General features: G+C 33.7%; 1 protein-coding gene across 2 annotated transcripts; it reads left to right on the forward strand.

Annotated features, from left to right (window-relative positions):
- Positions 1–19,868: 19,868 nt before the first annotated feature.
- On the forward strand, positions 19,869–24,418 carry LOC140881019 (probable WRKY transcription factor 57). 2 transcript variants are annotated; one of them, XR_012149783.1, is made up of 5 exons: positions 19,869–20,525; positions 22,197–22,340; positions 22,800–23,175; positions 23,715–23,825; positions 24,094–24,418. XR_012149783.1 is itself a non-coding variant. In XM_073285966.1 (4 exons), the coding sequence occupies exons 1-3, from the start codon at positions 20,092–20,094 to the stop codon at positions 23,164–23,166; spliced, it is 945 nt and encodes a 314-aa protein (XP_073142067.1). In that variant the 5' UTR covers positions 19,870–20,091; the 3' UTR covers positions 23,167–23,175; positions 24,094–24,417. The 2 variants fall into 2 exon arrangements, 1 of the variants encoding a protein (XP_073142067.1); XM_073285966.1 differs by lacking the exon at positions 23,715–23,825 and having other exon boundaries at positions 19,870–20,525; positions 24,094–24,417.
- The last annotated feature ends 203 nt before the right edge of the window (positions 24,419–24,621 follow it).

Genomic DNA, 24,621 nt, shown 5'->3' on the forward strand with positions numbered 1-24,621 from the left:
GTTTAAGATATTGGGCTTAAGTATGTTAATGGGCCAGAATTAAGTTAATGGGCTTGAGTGTAAGGCCAGCAGTCCAGGACCATCCATGAGAAAAATTGCATGTGTCCTGATTATATATTTAATTATTTTTATGCATTTAAGTTATTTTAATATTTATATGTTAGTAAGAAAATTAAATTAAATATATATGAAGGACACACAATTTATTTAAGTACATGCATTCATGAAATCAATTTTTATGCTATGATTGAAGTTCTATGGTTGAGCAAATAAAATATTTTAGGTGGAAATTGAAGTAGTGTGACCATTTATGTATGGGCAGTTTCTGCCATTTATGTATGGGTGGTTCGCCACCAGCCTCGTACGATGGTTTCTTAGACTGATCAGTCGCACTATAAGTATGGGTCACACTTACGGATAGAACCATTCGATGTTAAGAAAATAAGTGCTCAACAACTCAAGTATGTATGATATTATGTATGTTATGTATAATTCAGTGATTTCTCTAAGTAACATTTATGTTATTATTTTTAAGGCATGCTCATGCATTTATAGTATAAGTATTATGTATGAAAGTGTATTAAATTATTTTAAACCCTTGTTAGTATGCATGTTGGGCCTCTAGGCTCACTACACTGATATGGTGCAGGTGAGTATATAGAGGAGCAGGTTACCCCTACCGGTGGTGAGGACGTATGAGCGGAGCTGCAGTGGCCCCGTGACCGTGACAACCTCTGAGTCACCATATATGTTATGTTATGATACATTTTAATATTTTCATGGGTTGATGTTTTTGGAATATTTTATTAAATATTTTAGGTGCATGCACACTTTTTATTTATTTTATTTATGCAATATCTTTTTAATTATAGGGTTGACTCAGATATTTATTTAATTTAAAGAATGCAATTTTCTTAAGTATTTAATTATTGATTTATTTAGTCATGTATTTATTTTAAATATTTTATTCTGTGCATATATGTATGGGCATATATGTACACATTTTATTTAGTAGTATATAAAAAAAAATTTCCGCATATTTATTTATTATAGAGTTAGGGTCGTTTCACTGTCAATGCTGCTCATGATCCAAATTACAAGCTCAATCAAATGCAATAATCATCATACAAGGTCTAAGAAGCATTAAACAAGGAGAGTGAAGTCATTAACAAGATCATATTAACATCTCAAGGCAAGAGTAACACAACTCATTCAAGTGTGATTACAAGTTCAAGTAACAACATTCTAGACTAAGGTTCAAGTCTATCAATCTAACACTCAAACTTTAAACATAAGGTCCAATCTAATACATAACAACTCCAACTTTTGTTCTTAACACAACATGACAGTAACATCATATCTACACCGGATCATCACGCTAATCTCTCAAGTCTCGATTCGTCAAGCCCGTCTTTGCCTTGTTTCTGAACCACCTGTTGTCATGCACACATACAAACACGACAACAGCCGGATAAACTTCGGTGAGAAACATATTTCCCAGTAAAAACAACTAACATGCATAGCAAATTATATATATCAAACTCATGATATAAAATAAAATACAATGCATGCCTTAAAACAAGTTACTCTCAAAGAATCTCTTATTTCATCGGTTGGTATCCCGAGAAGAAGATATCATAGCTGATCCACCGACACTTCCGATCGAGGTGGGCTACTTATCTTGCTTCCTAGACTTTGAAGCCACCATACATGCAAATCAGACGCTAGGCTAACTCAACCACCCAGGCCATACATATATAGTTTCTCAAATCGTCTAATCGAACGCTTCCGTTCATTTCAAAATCAAGGAATTGGTCTCACAAGATGAATGCAACATATAACATCAATATAGCATTCATTAACATCTTATATTCATTCACCAATTCAAATAAAACACATAAAAGCAATTAATCAAATACGTATGTGATTTAGGGAACTCGATACAAACCATCTCGAGTTTTAATCACATTCAAATAGAAGTCCACTTTTACCTTTCAAATATGATATTTAAGGTGTCTTCTAGCTGTCCAAATCTGTACAAATAACCACACCATCTTGCGTTAAAATTCTGCTCAAGTTTCAACCCAACTTCAAGGCAAAAAGTCTACAAACCTTGCTCTTTCTTCTACCGGTTTCGAAATCGGGATTCTCGAGTTGACGTCCCCTGTTTATGAACTGAAATCATAGCATATTTTCCAAGGAAACATCAGTTCAAACTCAGCAATATCTCAGTCCAATATACAATAGCAAAACAGCTTCAAATCATAATTTCGGCGGCGTAACGGCTAAATTCGGCAATCCGAAACTCAACTATATCAAAGCTCACAAATATATACATCATCTATCAGCTATATATCAACCAAAACTCAGCATATCAGCAAATATATAGCTCAAATTATACACTTGAATGCATAAGAATACCATTGATAGCCGTTCGTCGATTCGGTTTTGAAAATACAAGATACAACACTTCAAAAACGCATACATAATCCAACGTACTGATCTCTACCATATATGAATTCTCAAAACATGATGAAAGACACAAAAACTTACGTCAAATCGAAGGTCTCATCGCAAGGATTCCAAAACACTTTTCGGAATCAAAATTGGATAACCGGAACAAAAGATACGACGATTAGAAAATCACAACTTCAAAGAAAGAGGAGAAGAACTCGGCTCCCTGTTCAACTTTCTGAATATTTTCTCCTACATACACGTATACAAGCTGATTAATCACTTACAAATCTGATAACTTCATTTCTATTTGCGATTTAGCCCCTCAATTCTTCAATAATTGCAATTAAATCCTCAGCCTCTCATTCCATTCAATTTCAATCCTAAATAATTTAAGAATACTAGAATTTAAATAAAAACTCTAAATATTCCCAAATTAAATATTCTCGGATTAAAATTAAATAATTTCGGGCGTTACAATTCTTCCCCGCTAAGACACGATTTCGTCCTCGAAATCTCAAGTACTATCAGCACATAATAAAACAGATAACAGAAAGACTGAAGAAGAAACTCACATCATTGAAACATCTCTGGAAATCGCTGTCGCATATCCGATTCTGTCTCCCAGGTTGCTTCTTCAATACCACGACGACTCCATGAACTTTTACAAGCGGAATAGTCTTCGTTCGAAGTTGCTTTTCCTTACGATCAAGAATTTGAATTGTCTTTTCAAAATAACTCAATGTTTCGTCGAGTTCAGCCTCATCAGATTGAAGCACATGAGATTCATCAGTCAGATATTTCCGAAGCATTGATACATGAAAGACATCATGTATTCCAGATAAGGACGGAGGAAGAGCTAATCGATAGGCAAGATTGCCTATCTTCTCAAGGATTTCATACGGACCAATATAGCATGGAGACAACTTCCCTTGCTTGCCAAATCGTGCAGTTCCTCTGAACGGAGAAATATTCAGAAACACCCTATCCCCCTGTTCAAAAGACAAAGGTCGACGTCGAATATTGGCATACTTGGCTTGTCTGTCCTGAGATGTCTTCATCCTTTTCTGAATAATCTTCATTTTTTCAGTCATATCTTGAATCATGTCAGGCCCAACGTCAGGTACCTCTGAAATATCATCCCAGTAAATAGGAGATCAACACCTCTTACCGTACAAAGCTTTAAACGGAGCCATTTCAATACTCGATTGATAGCTATTGTTATACGAAAATTCACAAAGTAAGTGCCAGTGAATCTTGCCAACTAGTGCCAAAGTCAAGCACTACAACTCTCAACATATCTTCCAAAGTCTGAATGGTACGCTCAGACTGTCCGTCTGTCTGTGGATGATAGGATGTGCTCAAGTGTAGCTGATTACCTAAAGCACTCTGTAGACTATGCCAGAAGTGTGTTGTAAATCGAGGATCACGATCTGATACAATAGACTTCGGCACTCCATGCAATCTGACAACTTCTCGAACATAAATCTCTGTCATCTGGTCGTGTCTATACATCATACGATAAGGAATAAAACACGCTGATTTTGTCAATCTATCAATAATCACCCAGATAGCATCGCAACCTCTGGAAGATCGAGGTAATTTCGTCACAAATTTCATGGAAATATGATCTCATTTCCATTCAGGGACTGATAAGCTATGTAAAAAACCAGGCAGTTTCTTTCTTTCAGCCTTCATCTGTTGGCAATTAAGACATCGAGAAACAAAATCAGTGATATCTGACTTCATTTGTTTCCACCAGTATTGCGTCTTTAAATCATTATGCATCTTCCTGCCACCAGGATGAATGTTATAACGACTACAATGCGCCTCTTTCAAGATTTGTTGTCGCACATCAGAAATATCAGACACTACAAGGCGATTGTTTACATATAAAAGCTCATCTCGAACCTGGTATTCGGATACATGCCCTGATTGGACTTTCTCAATTGAATTCTGCACATTCTGATCAAGTTTCTGAGCATCTTTAATTCTCAAAAGTAACGTTGGTTCAACTTGAATTTGATAAAGTCGAAGAGGCTGACAATTCGTTTCAAATACCAAACCAGAAAGACAACATTCTTCAATCAAATTTGATACACCAATCGTCGATAGAGACAAAAAACATACCTTTCGACTTAGTGCATCAGCAGCTGCATTGGATTTTCCCGGATAGTATTTAATCTCACAATCAAAATCTTTAAGCAAATCAAGTCATCTGCGCTGTCTCATATTCAGTTTTGATTGTGAAAACAAATATTTCAGACTCTTGTGATCAGAATAAATCTCAAACTGTTCCCCATACAGATAGTGTCGGCAAATCTTCAAAGCAAATACAATGGCCAATTCAAGATCATGAATCGGGTATCTGGTCTCGTGAGGCTTCAACTGTCTCGAGGCATAAGCAATCACATGCCCTCGCTGCATCAATACACATCCTAAGCCTCGATGAGATGCATCACAATAAACAGTGAAACCACCAGTACCTGAAGGAATCGTCAAGACTGGTGCACTGGTCAGTCGTTTCTTTAACTCAAGAAAACTGGATTCACAAGCTTCAGACCAGATAAATGGAGCATTCTTCTGAGTTAACTGAGTAATTGGCTTCGCAATACTAGAAAAATCTTTAATGAAACGGCGATAATACTCAGCCAAACCCATGAAACTACGTATCTCAGGAACAGATGTTGGTCTAGACCAGTTAATCACAGCCTTGACTTTGCTTGGATCAACAGATATACCATCTCCAGATATAATATGTCCAAGAAAGACAACATGTTTTTAGCCAAAACTCACATTTCGACAGTTTAGCATACAGTTTCTCAGCTCTCAGAGTCTTTAACACAGTTCTCAAATGCTCTGAATGATCAATCAGATTCTTCGAGTATATCAGAATATCATCAATAAAAATTATAACGAAGTCATCAAAATATTTTTGGAAAACACGGTTCATCAAAGCCATAAACACAGCTGGAGCATTCGTCAGACCAAACGGCATAACTATAAACTCATAGTGGCCATACCTGGTTCTGAAAGCAGTTTTCGGAATATCAGAATCTCTAACTCTCAGCTGATGGTAGCCAGATCTCAGATCGATCTTGGAATAAACAGCAGAACCCTGCAACTGATCAAACAAATCATCAATACGAGGCAAAGGGTATTTATTTTTTACCGTTGCCTTGTTCAGTTGCCGATAGTCGATACCAAGTCTCATGGAACCATCTTTCTTTCTAACAAATAATACTGGAGCACCCAAGGAGAAACACTGGGTCGAATATATCCCTTGGCCAGTAAATCTTCCAATTGTTCTTTCAATTCTTTCAATTCCACTGATGTCATTCGATAAGGTGCTTTAGAAATCGGTACAGTACCTGGCATCAGTTCTATGCTGAAATCTATCTAATGATACGGAGGTAATCCCAGAATTTCATCAGGAAAAACGTCCGCAAATTCACTAACCACTGGCAAATCAGCCAGGTTCGGGCTAGTTTTCAGGACATCGACTGTATATACAATAAATCCCTCTGCTCCTTTCTGTAAAAGTTGAGTCATAGATAATACTGAAATCAGAGGAATCATAGCACGAGAACCCTTACCATAGAATTTCCATTCTTCAGCCATTTCAGGTCGGAACCTCACCACTTTCTGAAAACATTCTACGGTAGCTCTGTACTTGGTTAGCATATCAATTCCGATAATGCAGTCAAAATCAGACAAACCAAGCACAATACAGTATATCTCTATCCCATTACCATCATACTGTAGCAAGCAATTTTTAACCATATGCATGGATATAAGACCTCTCCCCAAAGGTGAAGAGACAGATACTACTACAGGTAATGATTCAACAGGAAAAACATGTAATGATACAAATCGTTCAGAGATAAACGTATGAGATGCACCTGTATCTATCAATACATATGCAGGATAACCACAAAGAGAACAGTTACCTGCAATCACATCATCTGGTGCTCCCTGTGCCTGTTCTTCAGTCAGTGCAAACACATGAGCCTGTTGTCTCGAGGGTTGACTACCTGTCTGACTCCCTCCTGGCCTTGTCTGTTGCTGTGGATGTGATAATTGGAAGGAATGAATAGAAGAGGCTTGCCTCTCAGGCTAAGTCACTGATCGTGATGACTCTGTACCTCGTGATCTTCCAGCACCCCTCTGAGGACACACCCTCGCAAAATGGCCAGTCTGATGGCATATGTGACAACTTCCAGATATACCTTGGCACTGATCGGTCAGATGAATTCCACCACAACTGCTACAATACACTTCTGACTTCGGTTTTGAGCCACTGAAACTCGAAGAACTGCTCCCTGACTTTTTAAACTATTTTTCTCGAGCTTGCAAATATCCTTTCTTACCACTGCTACTACCACCACTTTCAAATCGAGGAGGTTGTGGAACCTGAGATGAAGGTTGTGGCTGTCTCTGAGGCTGAATGGCATACGAAGCTCCTCGCTGCTTTATCAAACCAGCTTCCGCTCCTTTGGCACTGTTCAGAGCATCAGCGAAAGTATTCGGTCGCCCTGTGTTCACCAAAGTAAATACGTCTGGATTCAGTCCATTAATGAACTGATCAGCCATTGCCTCGTCACTATCAGCAACATGTGGAGCAAAACGTAGCAATGTAGAAAATTTTGCAACATATTCTTCAATGTTTAAATTTCCCTGCTTCAAATTAGCAAATTCAGCTCCCTTATCTTTACGATAAGACACCAGAAAGAAGCGTTGGTAAAACTCAGTTTTGAAGACATTCCAGATAAGTACAATCCCTCTATGCTCCAGAGCTCTCTTAGTTGTGACCCACCAACTCTTTGCAACTTCATGCAACTGGTGCCCTATCAGTCTGACTCTCCGTTCATCACCATAATCAAGTGAATCAAATAACATCTCCATATCATCAAGCCAACCTTCACACTCAACCGCATTCTCAGTACCCTTTAGTGTTGGCGGCTTATAGGATTGAAATCTTTTATGCAATGTTTCCATCGGAGTGGCGGTCATATCTGTCATGTCTCTAGAGGTACTTCCTTGTTCAGTGCTAGGAATTTCTATAGCTTGTGGCACTGTCGGTGCTACAACTGTCTGTTCTGGCAGAGGAGTAGGAGCTTGTGGTCTAAGAGGTGGTCGTTCTGGTCGTCGAGACATATCTGATTATCAAAATGGTTAGGATACCATAATCATCAAATATATCTCAGTCCTCCTCTGATCAAGACTCGGTTCTGATTCAATCTTAAATAAATAATCAAGGTATTCATACAAAACATGCTTTCAATCAATTCAGATAATCAGGTAGCATGTTATCAAACAACAGAACACATGCCTCTAATCATTTCAGATATTCCAGTAAGCATGCGTCTTCAACAATCGTAAAACATACTTTCAAATAAAAATACAAATTCATGTAATCAAATATTTGAAAGCAAAACATGCTAGCATTTACAACATGTAATTAAATCATGTAATTAAATCATAGCATGATAAAATAAGTAAGCAAGGAAGAAGACTCGATCTACCCCACTCACTATCTATCTCAGTCCAGAATTTTCTCGCTCTGATACCACCTGTTGTGACAACCCGGTTCTTAATCTCTCGAAGCATAATAATACATCAATATTCATGAATTAAGGCTAAGTATCAAAAGGCTAAAAAAAAAAAAAAATTTAATAAAGGTGACCTGCGAGCGCGCGCGCGCAGCTCAATGGGGCAGCGGCCCCCTTAGCTTGACCTGCGCAAGCGCGCGAGCAGGGCTCGCCCGTGCGCAGGCCAAGTGGCCAGAAAAATAAAGAATGCCCAGCTGCTGTCAATGCTGCTCATGATCCAAATTACAAGCTCAATCAAATGCAATAATCGTCATACAAGGTCTAAGAAGCATTAAACAAGGAGAGTGAAGTCATTAACAAGATCATATCAACATTTCAAGGCAAGAGTAACACAACTCATTCAAGTGTGATTACAAGTTCAAGTAACAACAATCTAAAATAAGGTTCAAGTCTATCAATCTAACACTCAAACTTTAAACATAAGGTCCAATCTAATACATAACAACTCCAACTCTTGTTCTTAACACAACATGACATCAACATCATATCTACACCGGATCATCACGCTAATCTCTCAAGTCTCGATTCGTCAAGCCCGTTTTTGCCCTGTTCCTGAACCACCTGTTGTCATGTACATATACAAACACGAAAAAAGCCGGATAAACTCCGGTGAAAAACATATTTCCCAGTAAAAGCAACTAACATGCATAGCAAATTGTATATATCAAACTCATGATAGAAAATAAAATACAATGCATGCCTTAAAACAAGTTACTCTCAAAGAATCTCTCATTTCATCGGTTGGTATCCCGAGAAGAAGATATCATAGCTGATCCACCGACACTTCCGATCGAGTGGGGCTACTTATCTTGCTTCCTAGACTTTGAAGCCACCATACATGCAAATCAGACGCTAGGCTAACTCAACCACCCAGGCCATACATATATAGTTCCTCAAATCCTCTAATCGAACGCTTCCGTTCATTTCAAAATCAAGGAATTGGTCTCACAAGATGAATGCAACATATAATATCAATATAGCATTCATTAACATCTTATATTCATTCACCAATTCACATAAAACACATAAAATCAATTAATCAAATACGTATGTGATTTAGGGAACTCGATACAAACCATCTCGAGTTTTAATCTCATTCAAATAGAAGTCCACTTTTACCTTTCAAATATGATATTTAAGGTGTCTTCTAGCTGTCCAAATCTGTACAAATAACCACACTATCTTGCGTTAAAATTCTGCTCAAGTTTCAACCCAACTTCAAGGCAAAAAGTCTACAAACCTTGCTCTTTCTTCTACCGGTTTTGAAATCGGGATTCTCGAGTTGACGTCCCCTGTTTATGAACTGAAATCACAGCATATTTTCCAAGAAAACATCAGTTCAAACTCAGCAATATCTCAGTCCAATATACAATAGCAAAACAGCTTCAAATCATAATTTTGACGGCATAACGGCTAAATTCGGCAATCCGAAACTCAACTATATCAAAGCTCACAAATATATACATCATCTATCAGCTATATATCAACCAAAACTCAGCATATCAGCAAATATATAGCTCGAATTATACACTGGAATGCATAAGAATACCATCGGTAGTCATTCGTCGATTCGGTTTTGAAAATACAAGATACAACACTTCAAAAACGCATACATAATCCAACGTACTGATCTCTGCCATATATGAATTCTCAAAACATGATGAAAGACACAAAAACTTACGTCAAATCTAAGGTCTCGTCGCAAGGATTCCAAAACATTTTTCGGAATCAAAATCAGATAACCGGAACAAAAGATACGGCGATTAGAAAATCACAACTTCAAAGAAAGAGGAGAAGAACTCGGCTCCCTGTTCAACTTTCTGAATATTTTCTCCTACATACACGTATACAAGCTGATTAATCACTTAAAAATCTGATAACTTCATTTCTATTTGCGATTTAGCCCCTCAATTCTTCAATAATTGCAATTAAATCCTCAGCCTCTCATTCCATTCAATTTCAATCCTAAATAATTTAAGAATATTAGAATTTAAATAAAAACTCTAAATATTCTTAAATTAAATATTCTCGTATTAAAATTAAATAATTTCGAACGTTACAATCTTAGAAACTAACGTTAAAAAAACTAAAAATTCTAACTTCTAATTTTTTTTGAAAAAAAAATGTTTCAATCTATTCATTCTCCAACCAAACATGCTCATTATGATTGATTGAGGGACATGATTACAAATTAACAAACTATACCGTGCTTATTTGAAATGATTCAAAATCTTTTTTACCTCCTATTATTATGGAACTCAAGTCAAACTTTGAACTAAACAAAGATGTAAAATTTTATCTTTCATGCATAGAATAATTTAAATTGTGATTAGTTGAAAGATATGATTGATTACAAATTAACAAACTATATTATACGTGCCTGTCTTAAATGAATGAATTTTATGAAAAATAGTATTAGTACTACATATAAATGTTGAGATTCTGAGGGTGCGTTTGGATTTATAAGCTAGAAGGAAAAAAAATTTAAAAAAATAAGTATTTTTATTGTTTCAAATGTGTTTGTATAGATTTAAAGTTCTTCGTCTAAAAGCATTTAGGAAGTGTTTGCAATCACTAAAAAAAGATATTGTTAGATTTTGGCTTAAAAATCACTTTTGTGTGTTTTTTAAATCCAGATTATGTGTTAGCTTATGTTTAACTTAATTGAAATCTAAAAACTAGTTATATGGTGATTATGACTCTTCAAATTAAAATGATTCTAGTAAAAAGATCAATGCTAAAATTACTGTATTCACTTATTTATCAAACATTGTTTGTCCAACTCTAATTTTTAGCTTTTCACTATTGTTTTCAAACACTATCAACTTTTGATTTTTTTTTACCTTTTTATAACCTATAAATTTAATCATTTCTACAAAAGCATATTTTTTTTTGCAAATTAACACTAATTAAGCCAAACTAAGAGCCTGTTTGGTTACAATAGACAATTAAGAAAAAGTATTTTTTTTTTTAAAAAAAAAGTGCTTTTATTAACTCAAATGTGTTTGGATAAATTTTAAGTGCTTTTAAAAGCACTTATTTAAGCCAAAATAAGTGATTTTTTAAAATCCCATATTTATAGCTTTCAAATGCTTTTTTTAAAACTCAACTTTAAGAAAGTGCTTTCAATATATTTATCCAAACACAAAATAATTTCATCTTTGCTTTAAAAATTGCTTTTAAAAGCCAACTTAAAAAGAATTTATTTTTTAAAAACTCCACTGAAAGAAAACGGGAAGTGTTTTTAAAAAGCTCATATTTATAGTTTTTCAAAATATTTTTTTTTTAACTCAACTTTAAAAAATTTATTTCAATCAATTTATCCAAACACAAAATTATTACAGTTTTTACTTTAAAAAGTATTTTTAAAAGTCAAATTTAAAAAACACTTTTTAAAATAAAATACTTATGTATCCAAATTGACCCTTTGAGTGCGTTTGGATTAAGAAGCCAAAAAAGAAAAATTGCTTTTTTTTAAAAAAAAATGCTTTTATTGTTTCAAATGTGTTTGGATAGATTTGAAGTGCTTTTAAAAGCACTTAATTAAGCCAAAATAAGTGTTTTTTTAAAGCTCATTTTTTTAGTTTTTCAAATGCTTTTTTAAAAACTTAACTTAAAAAAAGTGTTTTCAATCTATTCATCTAAACACAAAATTATTAAATCTTTTACTTAAAAAATAGTTTTTAAAACCAACTTAGGGTGAGTTTGGATACAGAAGCTGTAACTTAAAAAAAACGCTTAAATAAGCTCAATTTTTAAAATACTTTTATTAATAAAAAAGAAGCAGTTTTAGCGTTTGGATAAATGTCAAAAATTACTTTTATTTAAATTTTTAAATAGAAGTAGAAACAAAAGCCAAAAAGCTAGCCAGAAATTCTAACTTTTAAAAAGCGCTTTTTAAGTACTTTTTTAAAACAACTTTTCTAATCAAACCCTTCATTTTTTTAATTAAAAAAGAAGCAGTTTTGGCGTTTGGATAAATGTTAAAAATTATTTTTATTTAAATTTTTAAATAGAAGTAGAAACAAAAGCCAAAAAGCTAGACAGAAATTCTAACTTTTAAAATGCACTTTTTAAGCACTTTTTTAAAACAGCTTTTCTAATCAAACACTTCATTTTTTGAGAAAAAAGTTCTTTTTTTTAATTGATTTCAGTAACCAAATGCACTCTTTTAAAAAAACACTTTTTAAAATAAAATTCTTCTGTATCTAAACTGGCTATGTTACATCAAATTATTTTTGCAAAAATACCCTTGGCAATTAGATAAACAATATTTTATTTAATAAAATATATATTTTAGTGTATTTATAATTTATTACTCATAACTAATTATCTTATCCACTTTCAAAAGTTCAAACATTTACATTATCTCTATCTCAATAAATTACATATATATTTAATATAGTCCATCATTCTTATGCATTTAAAACTAAAAATGATACCAAAATAATCATAAACCATTAAAAAAACAAAATATACAAGCACATATATAATAATAACTACTTCACTCTTTATTTTTTTTATGGAATATACTAATAGTGTGTGTTACGATCGACTAGTAGATATTAATATATTTGTGTTACCTCTTTATTTATTTAAGAATGGTTTAGGTATCTAGAGCTGTCAATTTGGGTTAGGCCCGCCTGGTCGGCCCGGTCCACCACATAATTTTAGTGGGTTGGGTTGAAATTTTTTCAATCCAACAAAAGGTGGGCCTAGATGGGCCAGCCCGCCTAGGACCGCGACCCGCGCGGGTTGGCCTACCGCGGGCCTGGATAATTAATAATTTATTTTTATTTTTATTGTTATATATGTATTTTTTTAATAAAAGTTGTGAATTTTTTTGTATTAATTACTTTATATAAAATTTACACACATGAAATCAATAATTAAAATTTTTATTAATATGTTTCTATTAATATTTATTTATGAAATGATATTTATAATTAATTATAATATTTTTTATTTATTTTTATTTGTCGTGATTTAACCTGCGGGCCGGCCCGCCTAACCAACAACTCACCTTGGGTTGAGTTGGGTTGAGAATTTTCAGCCCGTCAGGATGGTGGATCGGCCCGCCATCGACCCATCAAAAGGTGGGTTTTTGGTGGACCGGCCCGCTCCGCCATGGGTTGGCCCGTTTGACAGCTCTATAGGTATCTGACATTTATTAATGCATAATATTATTTATGTGTTGTGGCCGTCATTATATTATATCATGGAGAGATATATATAGTGGCAAGAAAATAGTTCTAAACGTAAATTAAAAGTTCAAGTAAAATTCTCTTTTTATTCTCAGTTCAATATAGTGAAAATTTGGAACGCTGTCAAGTGGACATAGATCACATTAATTGTGAATTACTAAAATTTTTATGTATTCCAATGTTTATCTCTTTTATCGCTTTGGATAATTAAAATTGAGACCATCAAAAGTATATATCTCTTTCGTTAATAAAAATTACGACCATAAAAATATGTGATTTTCAAATTCATGTGACAGTGTATTTTTTTTGCCCCCGACGACTCCCTTGCAATAATTAGATTTGATATTCCTTATCCTTATTGAAAAAGGCATGTAAAATCTTGTATAAACACGAGACATTCACATGCACGAAGGTTTTTTTGTCTGTTGAGCTAATTTAATACAAGCTAAACGTATGATGGGCCCAAAATAATTAACCGCCCATGCTTGATCCTTGACTTATCAAGTCAATTAAACAATTCCTTAAAATAATATTGACGATATATACGCAAAAAAAAAAATTTAAAAAATTATATTAAAAAAACCTAAAATCATTCCTTCTCCGGTCGTTGCCCTGGAGTGGCTGCTAGGACGATGATTCGCTCGTCGACCCCGAACGGATGATTATATGTTGATCTGGCGAAATATGTTGATGTGGTACTCGATATCTCTATGAAGATTATAAAAATAGATAATATTGGGGGTCAAAGATTATATAAATTAAACCCGGATTTTGGATCCAAATGTGAAATTCGAAATTCTTGAATCCGAGGAATCTTGGCTTTTTCCAATAGTACCTTAGACTTAGATAGTGTTTGGGAGAGCTTCTAGTAAGCACTTCTCATCTTTTCATTCACAAAATTATGAAATTTTGTGAAATTTAATGAAGAAAAAGCTAAAAAATGCGCTCTTCCAAATACTACCTTAGTAGTTAGTATTTTCTTGGCTTCTAACCTAGTGTGGAGAACAGCATCCCCACTACCAGGGTGATGAAGTCGAAAGTAGATATGATTATAAGTATGTACTAAAAGGGAAGAACTTAGAAGAAAATTTGAAATTAAAAGAGAGATAAAATTCTGACAAGTCAGAAGACTAAATGATATTTATGACTTAAATACGGGTGTTTGATATGACTCATATGAGTGATAAAAATTTCCATAAATATAAGAAGTATGTTGTGTAATTACTTATTATATATAATCTATTTTTATTGGTGTGTAGACTGTTTTGTTGGTTGAACGATTCCTATTTACCTTATCAATTACACCAAATGTACATCAATTGAATGTATCTATATATGATTATTGATTATATGATGCCGGTTGATACACATCACCATATATCCATCGGTATAGGTCAACGGAAGCACCACAAATCTAATCCAGTTTAGGAACTCTAGTTTTATTCAACTCCAAACATGTATATTCTATTGTCCTTGAGAATCAAAGACACTTACTTCGGCACTCTTGGATGTACTTGTTTTTCGTTCCCAGACCACTACCGTTAAAACAATCATCGGAGATAAAATAATTTTATCAAATAAGAGTTTTTTTTCTATTTTTATTACAATGTAATGCCACTGAGCCAAATGGCCAGTGAAGTAACAATATTTTTAATTCTAAGTTTTTTTTTCGCTTTAAAAATATTACGATTCTAAGTTTTTTTTTCGCTTTAAAAATATTACGAAATTGTTCGAAAAACACTTCATAGTTTTTAAGAATTTGCCATTTTATTAATTAAGCATGTACAATACTGTGAAGTATTAATTAAGCACCGTGACCATCGATACTAAACTACAATAACGATTTTTTATATGACCTGTCACATCAGAAGAATTAAGATTAGTCCCAACATCATATTCGACATTTAAATTTTATTATTAAAATTTAATTGAAAAATTGTCATTTTGATTCCATCTGTTTGTTTCTTTGCAATTTTTGTCTATTATATCGCCGAATTTCAATTTCAATCCGTTATTTTAAAAAAAAAAATTCAACTGTATTTGTTTTTACTATGTTGCGTTGATGTAACATTCATGATGTGATTAGTATCGCATAAGCACTAAAAAAAACTAAGATTTGGCAAATATATGACTAAAATTACAATAAATAAATAAAAAAATAAAAATACAGACAAACCTATCGGACTAAAAATGCAATTCTTTACCATTTTATTCCTTGTTTTTATTAGAATTTCAACATCAATAACCAATTGTGTTTTCACATTTTTCGCAACTTACTTCTACGTATATATTCGATAAACAACCTTTTTTGGGGTTAGACTTAATTCCCGTTTATTTACTAGTATCCACGCGGAAAAGGAAAAACTATTTCTATTTGTACTCAGCTACAAAATTTATTTTGTATACAATGGTGGTTCGGTTTTTCTTTTTGTCATACCTGAGATTTTTAGGCTTGGGTCGAGATTTAAAAATTGGACCTCAATAATTGGTGTTACGTTTATTTTTTCAGTTGATTAAAGAGGTTTGTTTAAAACTAAATTTATTACACATAGACTTTTGTTTAATAAATAAATGATTTAGTGACATTGTTTACTGAATATATACTTCACAAAATATTTTTTTTCCCAAAAGCCGTCTGTTGTGACTGGTAGGCGGATCCCTACCTGTTTATTAGAAGAAATAAAAATAATACAAGAAAGTTGAGGAAAAGAACCACACATGGTGTCCAATAACTAAAAAAAACAATTGTGGGTAATCTTTTGGATCTGAGCTTAAGACAATAAGCTCACTCGACTCATATCAGATCCGGTTTATTGGAGTTCTGGGTATTAGTTTATATAGTTTATTTTTTATTTTTTAATTAACTAAACCAATTATGTTGAATACAATAAACACAAAAATTTTGTTGAGGTCTAATAATTGTTATTGTCAGAAGAGCAATTGAAATGTCACGTTTGGATCGTTGATTTAAACGATATCGCTTGGTTGTACAACATTTGTAAATGATACTACGTACAATGCTAGTTGTTTTTCTTATCAAACAAATTGATATTGGAATAATGAAGAAATCCGTAACTATTTCGAGCCGTTCCTTTTAATGTAGTGCGAGCATCTTGATTTGTTGGCAGGATTCAGCCCCCTTAATTCGACTTTTACTTCTTCCAGAAGTCATGTCCCACTATGCCCACACACACGCATAAAATATACTTGATTATATATATAGAGTTTTGATCCCACGCATCTTAGGGTGCGTGGGGTTCCACGCGCACTCGTGTCCAAAACAACTCCGATTGCCTTGAAATTTTTACGGTAGGATCGTATCGAAAATACGAATCCAACGATATATCATATGATACGAATTTCAATCTCGGTGGTCGGAAATGGGAAGATGGCCAGAAATTAGGTAAAATATGCAATTTTCCGTCATCTTCATATTTCCGAACACCAAGGTTGAAATTAATATCATATGATATATCGTTGAATTCAAATTTTCGAGACGATCCTACCGTGAAAATTTCAAGACAATCGGAGCTGTTTTGGACACGAGTGCACGAAGAACCCCACGCACCCTAGGGTGCAGGAAAACTGTGTGCGACCACTAAAACCCGTTAGTGGATTTTAATGGTGCAAGAAACAAAAACAAAAATCACTAAAACCCATCACACACAGTTTTCCTGCAACCTAGGGTGCAGGGGATCGGAGCTATATATATATATATATATAATAATTTTGATATCTGCATCCTACTGTACAGTATTTCTGTAGGCGACTACAAAAAATCGATACCGGATGTCTACGGTCGCCCACAAAAACCCATTTTCGCCAAATTTGAAAACTCGGTGGCGTGTTTTAGAAATTAGGTGACTAAATATATATATTTTTTCTAACAGACACTACATGGTTTGTGAAAACACGCAAAATATATACCCTGTATCAAAACAATATATATAAATATTAATATAAAATATATGGATAATACTTGCATTTTTTTATGTACATTATTTTTTTTGTGCACGTGGTGTGTGCTTAAATTTTCGGTTTTTTATAGGATATATATTTTATGATTACTTGTTATACTTTACTTATCGATTATTATTTAAATGAAAATAATGCAATAAATATGCAATTTATAGGAGATAATGAGTTAATATATGAATTAAAGAGTATTAATTTGTATGAGATAATATGAAAATAATTAAATTTATTGATAGGAGTATATTCCTAAAATTTAGTGTCGGAAAGTCACATCGATCAAGTTATATATGCTAAAAGACTTTTCCTTAATATATATAAGTATAGTACTATGGATACATATTAGATTTAATATGAAATATAAGTTATACTTTATTAATTTAAATTTTTTATTTATTTTCAATTTTTTCTTGCAAGCATAAGAATAGCATAAGGCAGGGATATTTTGAGGAAAAATAGATTGTGTGTTTTTTAATGCCAAAATAATAGAGCATGTAATTCTATATATAATAACTTTCTTACGAAAATAAGAATGGAATGAAAAAGTCTTTAAAAAAATGGAATGAAAAGAAATGACATTTTTGGGGAAAAAAAATAGTTTCATAATATTTAATTTCAAATAATATATGCATGTGCTCCGTGTGATAGTATATATAAAACTCGAGCTAAACAATGATATATTTATGTGAATAAAAAAAGATTATATAACTTCAATTATTATAGAATTTTAGCTAAATACTTAATGCAAACATACTTATCTTCATCCTAATTATATAGGCTTGAGTTTTTAACACACATATTTTTTTAAAAAATAAACATTGAAAAAGCAAATTTACGTACAAATTAAAATTCATATTTTAACGATATTTAATTAATTTAAAAAATGGTTACATCCTTTTCAAGTTTTAATTAATAGGGATGTAATAGTAAATTAAAAGAAAAAAATATTTTTAAATATGATATAATCTTATATATTGAGATAAAAAAAAGAAAATATAATATATATAATCGGGACGGAGTAATATACAAAAGATCTCTTGTTATATAATTCCAAAAAGAGTAAATATGTCCGGTTGCAGCTTGTGTTTTCCATTTCAACTGTGTGAAAGCTGTACTTGAAATTTTCATTATTTTGAAAATTGGTTTTTTTTCCTCGCTCTATTATTTTTCTATTCACAACATTCTTAGTAATGCTTATGTTGATACATAGATAAAAGAAATTTTTTTTGACCGAATGCTTGTATATTTACCAAAATCTATAGTTGGTGGTAATATTGCAACTCAAATCTTTTAAATTGCACAAAAACTTAAGCGTTATGATTTGATCGCTCTACCAATAAAGACAATTATTGAATTTCAACAAAATATAAGTGTATGAATTTTCATAAATAATAAAAAAACCATTAATTGGACAATGCTTCATTAATTAGTTGATTCTTATGAAATGGTCTCAAGATCTATATCCATGAGATGAGTAATTCAGTCTCATAATTACCATGAAAAATAATATTTTTTTTAATCAGGTCGAATTAAAAATCCATTTCATAAAATTGAGTCACCGTCTTACGTTTGTTTTTGTGATTAAAATAATAATTAATGGTGAGTAAAAATAGCAATAAAGCTGTGAATTCTTTCCAAAAATAAATAAATATAATTATATGATTTGACAATTAATTAGCTAGAGATGTCACATAGCTAGGCTGATCCCTAGAGTACTACTAGATCTCTCAATCCACTGTTAAAAGCACTGGTCCTGGTACATGAATGAGTTCAATATAATGAACCCAACCTTTTGTTAAGGTATCAACATCAGTAGGCTATTAATTGGTGGGCCAATTTTGGCTTTTATTATGGAAAACCCATTTGCAAAAAGTTTAAATAATTAAGCATGTCATCTCGAGAATAAGTAATAGTCACGTTTCCGGTTTCCCTCTATCAAAAACATATATAAATATTGTGATTTATCTCTGAAAAAATATATAAATCCTTTATGCATTCGTTTTGATTGTGTATGTGAAATCGATCATATATAAAATTACAAATACAATTCAATAAGTCGAGCAGATATCATCAATCTAAAATACAACTAACATCAGATCGTCCAAATAAATCGAATGAATTTAAAATCCATCATTCCAAATCTCTTGATCCCAAGTAAAACTAATATTCTATCTAATTTGTAAGCTTCAAATGACGTCTAATTGGCAGTATGTGTAAGAATCGGTTACTATAGTGTATATGATAGCGGTTGTGAAAGATTTTCAGAAGCGCTTCTTAGTTTTCATAGGGTTTCAATTTGTCATCAGTCGTTACATGAAACGTGTATCGATCAAGACAGGATCATGTGGCGTGATTTTATGTCGATCGAGTTTATTTCTAGACCTTTTAACCCGTCGATCATGCGATCATACGGTATAAACAAAAGCAACTTTTTGCATACAATTCATGTGTTTTGTGCGTGTGTGTGGTAATTTATTTTTATATATATATTATTATTATCCTTTTTTTTTTCTTTTGCGATGTGCTTCATTTTGAGCCTCTCCTCGCCTTTACTATTTAAGGGTTGACGCCCAATTTTTTAAAATTATCTTATTTCCTAAAATAAATTTAAATATATATTAAAAAAATGAAAAAAAATCAAATCATATCAAATCTAGCCAATAATAACAGCTTCTTTCTCAGAAGACCCCTACGCGTGAAATTCTCTTTCCCTCTCTTCGGAAACCCTAGTTTTCTGGTTCCATGTCGCTTTCTCCTCGGGAATCCGAGCTCTTCTCCGGCTGATTTTCGGGCGGATTCACGCGGACGGAGAGGTGAAGTCGTCGGTGGGTTGCGGCGACGGCGGTTTCATGGCGGGGAAGAAGGTTGATCCTGAAATTGCGGCGGAGCCGAGCTGGTCGCTGGGATATTCCGAGGGTTTGAACGAAGGGTGTTTCTTCGGAGGTGATTACAAAGCCAGCGGCGGATTGCACGACTTCTCGTGGAATTTCCCGGAGGAATCTGCTGTCGGTGGCGGCGGAGGGTTCGATGATTTGGACCGGATTGAATCCGATTTCGCCGGGGTCCGAGCGGATGACCGCGTTTACGGCGGGTCCGCCGCCTCTTCCACTCCTCGGAGTACAGAGTCGTCGATGGTGCTGGCGCCGGAGGAGGAGGAGGAGAAAATGGTGTCGGGTTCAGCCTCGGCTTCCAACCCGTCGGTTTCTTCCAGCTCGTGCGAGGATCGGCCGGAGAAATCGACCGCCTCCGGCGGAACCAGCTCCAATCCGCCGCCCGACGAAGCGTGAGTGTACTAGCGCCACTGCATGCATGTGTTGTCTGTCTAATCAATAATTCCTTCACACTATGTACAAACAAAACGGGGATTTTTTTGCATCCACCTCCCCTCCAGTAACGTATTCGACACTTACTTATTTATGATATAAAAAAAAATAAAAAAAATAAGTGAGTGTCAAATACGTAACAGTTTCGTTTCGAGCAATATAAAACATATGCTTACTTATTTGAATCCGATACCCTTACGCTACCGATCAATAGCAAGCACCGTGTGGGGAAAAGAAAAAAGAACGAAAGAAAGAAAGAAGAAGAAGGGGGGAGGAATGCAGGAACATGATTGTCCGTACAAACTGTGGGCTAGGTATTTGGGGAATTTGAGGATAACTTAGGGGCTATTTTGGTATTTAAAAAATATGTGTTCATGTTTAGTAGCACGCACAGCCGCTATTGCGGCGGCAATCAAGTGCTATAAATTCGTCTTCAAAATTCTTTTAAAATAATAATTCTTCCTTTTCCCCGATTGTTACTTTTCTCCTAAGCAACTAGCCAAAAAACAATCAAGATTTCTTCGTCTTTATTCAAGATCCCGAGGCTGCGTATGGAAAACCGCTTTATCCACTTTAAATTCAGCATCACTTCCTGGAATTTTTCTTAATATTTAATATTTCATCTTCATCTGGGATCGAACATCAGGTCTATCCGGTTGTCCATCATGTCCGGTTCTTGCATTACTCTTCATGTTCGTTACATAAAATTTTCAATCATGTGGTTTCATTTTTTTTTCCTTTTCGTAGTACATGTGCGTGAAAAGTAACTTCAGCCTTTTATGTTTTTATTACATATCATTTTCTTTTTATAATGTATTACATTATTTTATTTCATTATATACTTTCACACACACATACTGCATGGCTGGAAAAATCGACGGGCGCCACTTTGGAAGTATATAGTAAATGCATGAAATTCATGTGAGAATGCACCAGTAATTAAATATATACGTATTGTCGGGATATAATGAAAGATAATGGATTGCATGTATCAATTTTAAGCTTTGTCGCACAGTTATTAAATAAGTTTTGTTTTCCAAAAAGATCGTGAACATTATGGATTAGGAAAAATTGCTTTTTTGGTCCCATATGTTTGTTACTTTGCGATTTTAGTCCTTTATATTTTTAGTTTTTAGTTTTAGTCCGCTATCTTTATTTTTTTAGCAATTTTAGTCCTTTTTCCGATGTAGCGCTGACGTGGCACCAATTCAGTGCTGATGTGGAGCTGGCGTGTCAGTGCCACGTAAGCATTTTCAAATAAAAAGGACCGAAATTGCCAAAAATCGAAACATACAGGACTAAAACTGAGATATGAAAATATAGAGGACCAAAATCGCAAAATGACAAATATACAGGACCAATTATGCACTTTTCACTTATGGATTATATATTACAAACTTTTCTTATTCAAGGGAATAATGCTCCTACTTTGTTTAAAGATCCTCGATTATGAAAAAGTGATTAGTAGTATCCTATCAGAATAAAGAATTGGAATTATCAGGGTCATGTTGATCCTTATCATTCACCCACAGTTGCATGAGTACTGTAACACAACGACTCTGCTTGTGTTTTTTCGATGTGATCATGATTTAGGTAGTTCGAATGTATAACAAAGGATGAATATTCTGCAGGATAAAGACTAAGAAGAAGGGCCAAAAGCGAATTCGACAACCGCGATTTGCCTTTATGACTAAAAGTGAAGTTGATCATCTAGAAGATGGATATAGATGGAGAAAATATGGACAGAAAGCTGTTAAGAATAGTCCATTTCCAAGGTATCTGCCCTATATATAAATCCGTCAATGGTTAGTTGATTAGTTTCCTATAATATATAAAAAAAATTAAACATGCAAATCTGTACTTCCACCATACTTCTCCATATAGAAGTGTGATAGATTCCAAGGAAAGAAAACATCGACATCGAATAGGCCTCCAGTGATTTATCACCAAGATAATTTGGACATCATCCCATGATTGTTATTTTTAAAAGTTCAACATATCAATGTTTGTCGAATATTTTCTCTTCTAGTGTCGTGAGTAACAAAATACGAATTAGAAACGCAATGGCCTTGAGCATGGATTCAGGGTCTCCCAAACAGATGCAGCATTGGCCTTGGCTAATCATTTCAAATTGTTGTATGGCTGTTAGCTTCTAAAATCTTGGGACACATGCGATTTACATTTAAAAAATGCCGGATTTCGGGTATAATTTAGATCATGTATTACCATCTCAGGAGCTACTATCGATGTACAAACAGTAAATGCACGGTTAAAAAAAGAGTTGAAAGATCCTGCAAGGATCCAACAGTGGTGATTACTACATATGAAGGGCAACACTGTCACCACTCGGTCGGATTTCCAAGAGGCGGGATCGTTCCACAGGAGACCACATTTACTAGGCCGCTAGCTACTTCTACCTCTCAGTTTTATTATCCTAGACTCCAATTTCCTCAAGAAAATTCTATACAATTTACACAGTCCCCCGGCACTCAAGGCGGCCATGTCGAGCAATCCCGTAGAGTCCAAGGGACGAGTTCGCAACCTCCTGTCGACGAAGGGCTCCTTGGGGATATTGTTCCTCCTGGGATGCGAAAAGGATAATTTTATGAGGTACAAACTTTAACTCTTTTCTGTTAATATTTCTTGCCTTATGTTTTAGATGGCAATTACGCGTGCATGGAATCAATCAAGCTCCTAAAAAATTCTTCATGCATCATATGTATCGAAATTCTTGTGCAATGCTAACATCAAATGCATTTTTGATCTTGTGTGTGTTTGTTTATTCGTAATTTTGATATTTTATATTGTCAAATTTAAGTTTAAGTGTGTAATCTTTATTTTTTTTAACAATTTTAGTCTTTTTTCTGAAATGACGATGACGTGACACTGGTGTGTATTGTGACTGCAGTCACATGATTACTTATTTACTCATAATAAAAAAAAATTTGCCTTTGAAGGGCTGATCATATTATGCCATATCCTTTGTTTCTTCACCAGATCATCATATATATTCAGATAAAGTTGTGGAATATTAAAGGGAAATTAAGCTACCTGTATGTCCATTCCTTTCACTCATGTTAGTTAGATTCCAAATGTCCGAATTCACTCATGTGGTGAAGTGACACAATTCTCTCTCTCCACTATGATAGAGGTCGGGATAATTGGAACCTTCCTGAAAACAAAATCTTCCTCCCCAAGTTGTATTGAAAATGATCGTCCGAATGCTTTCAGGCACGGTCTACGTATTCAGGCACCGTCTGGTACGTAGGATAAAATATTGATTGCTGAACTCATTCTTATTTTGTCCAATGTCTTGGTTCAATTTCCACAAAAGATTAGTGTCATACACTGTTACCTTATCTAAATATATTGATTTATCATATTTACATAATTATGCATTATTCATCATTTCGTTCATGGTGAAATTGTGCCTTAAAATATTCTGCAAATATATTATAAGTGAATATTCTATATGCATTAATGCTGATCTCCATTTGCATGATTACATGTTTTCTTTATTTGGTACAGGTATTTGGTTAATTATCTAAAGTAGGGGGAGTGAGGAATATGGATCACACGGCACGAATATTATTTATCAGTATATATTCTGACTGAATTCTGAAGCGCGTTAATTATATATTCTCCAGGTTAGATATTAAATCCATTTGTATGATCGAAAATTGTTAAATCCATTACCTATTCCCATCTGTATAATAGTAATTTCTTTTTCTATGAATACCGTACTAATTAACAATATGTGATTTTTAACGCATATGTATAAAATTTTATATATATCGTAGTTATAAGTTACAAGTCTAGAAGGGTCGTCGAAATGTTGGCGGTGGTACAGTTTGTATTTTGAAGTTTTTTTTATGAAAAATATTTAACTTTATTTTGATATTAACTATGTGCTAAATAAAGGTTTTTGTACAAGCATGCGTTTGATATATATCGTGTATGTTAGGATTAAATATGTATCGTATCTCATGTATAACAGTATAAGTGAATCTTTTTAAGTTAACATGTTTTGATATATCATGAGATATTAGGATATTG

The sequence above is a fragment of the Henckelia pumila genome, chromosome 2 (genome assembly GCF_033568475.1).
Source record: "Henckelia pumila isolate YLH828 chromosome 2, ASM3356847v2, whole genome shotgun sequence".
Lineage (NCBI taxonomy): Eukaryota > Viridiplantae > Streptophyta > Magnoliopsida > Lamiales > Gesneriaceae > Henckelia > Henckelia pumila.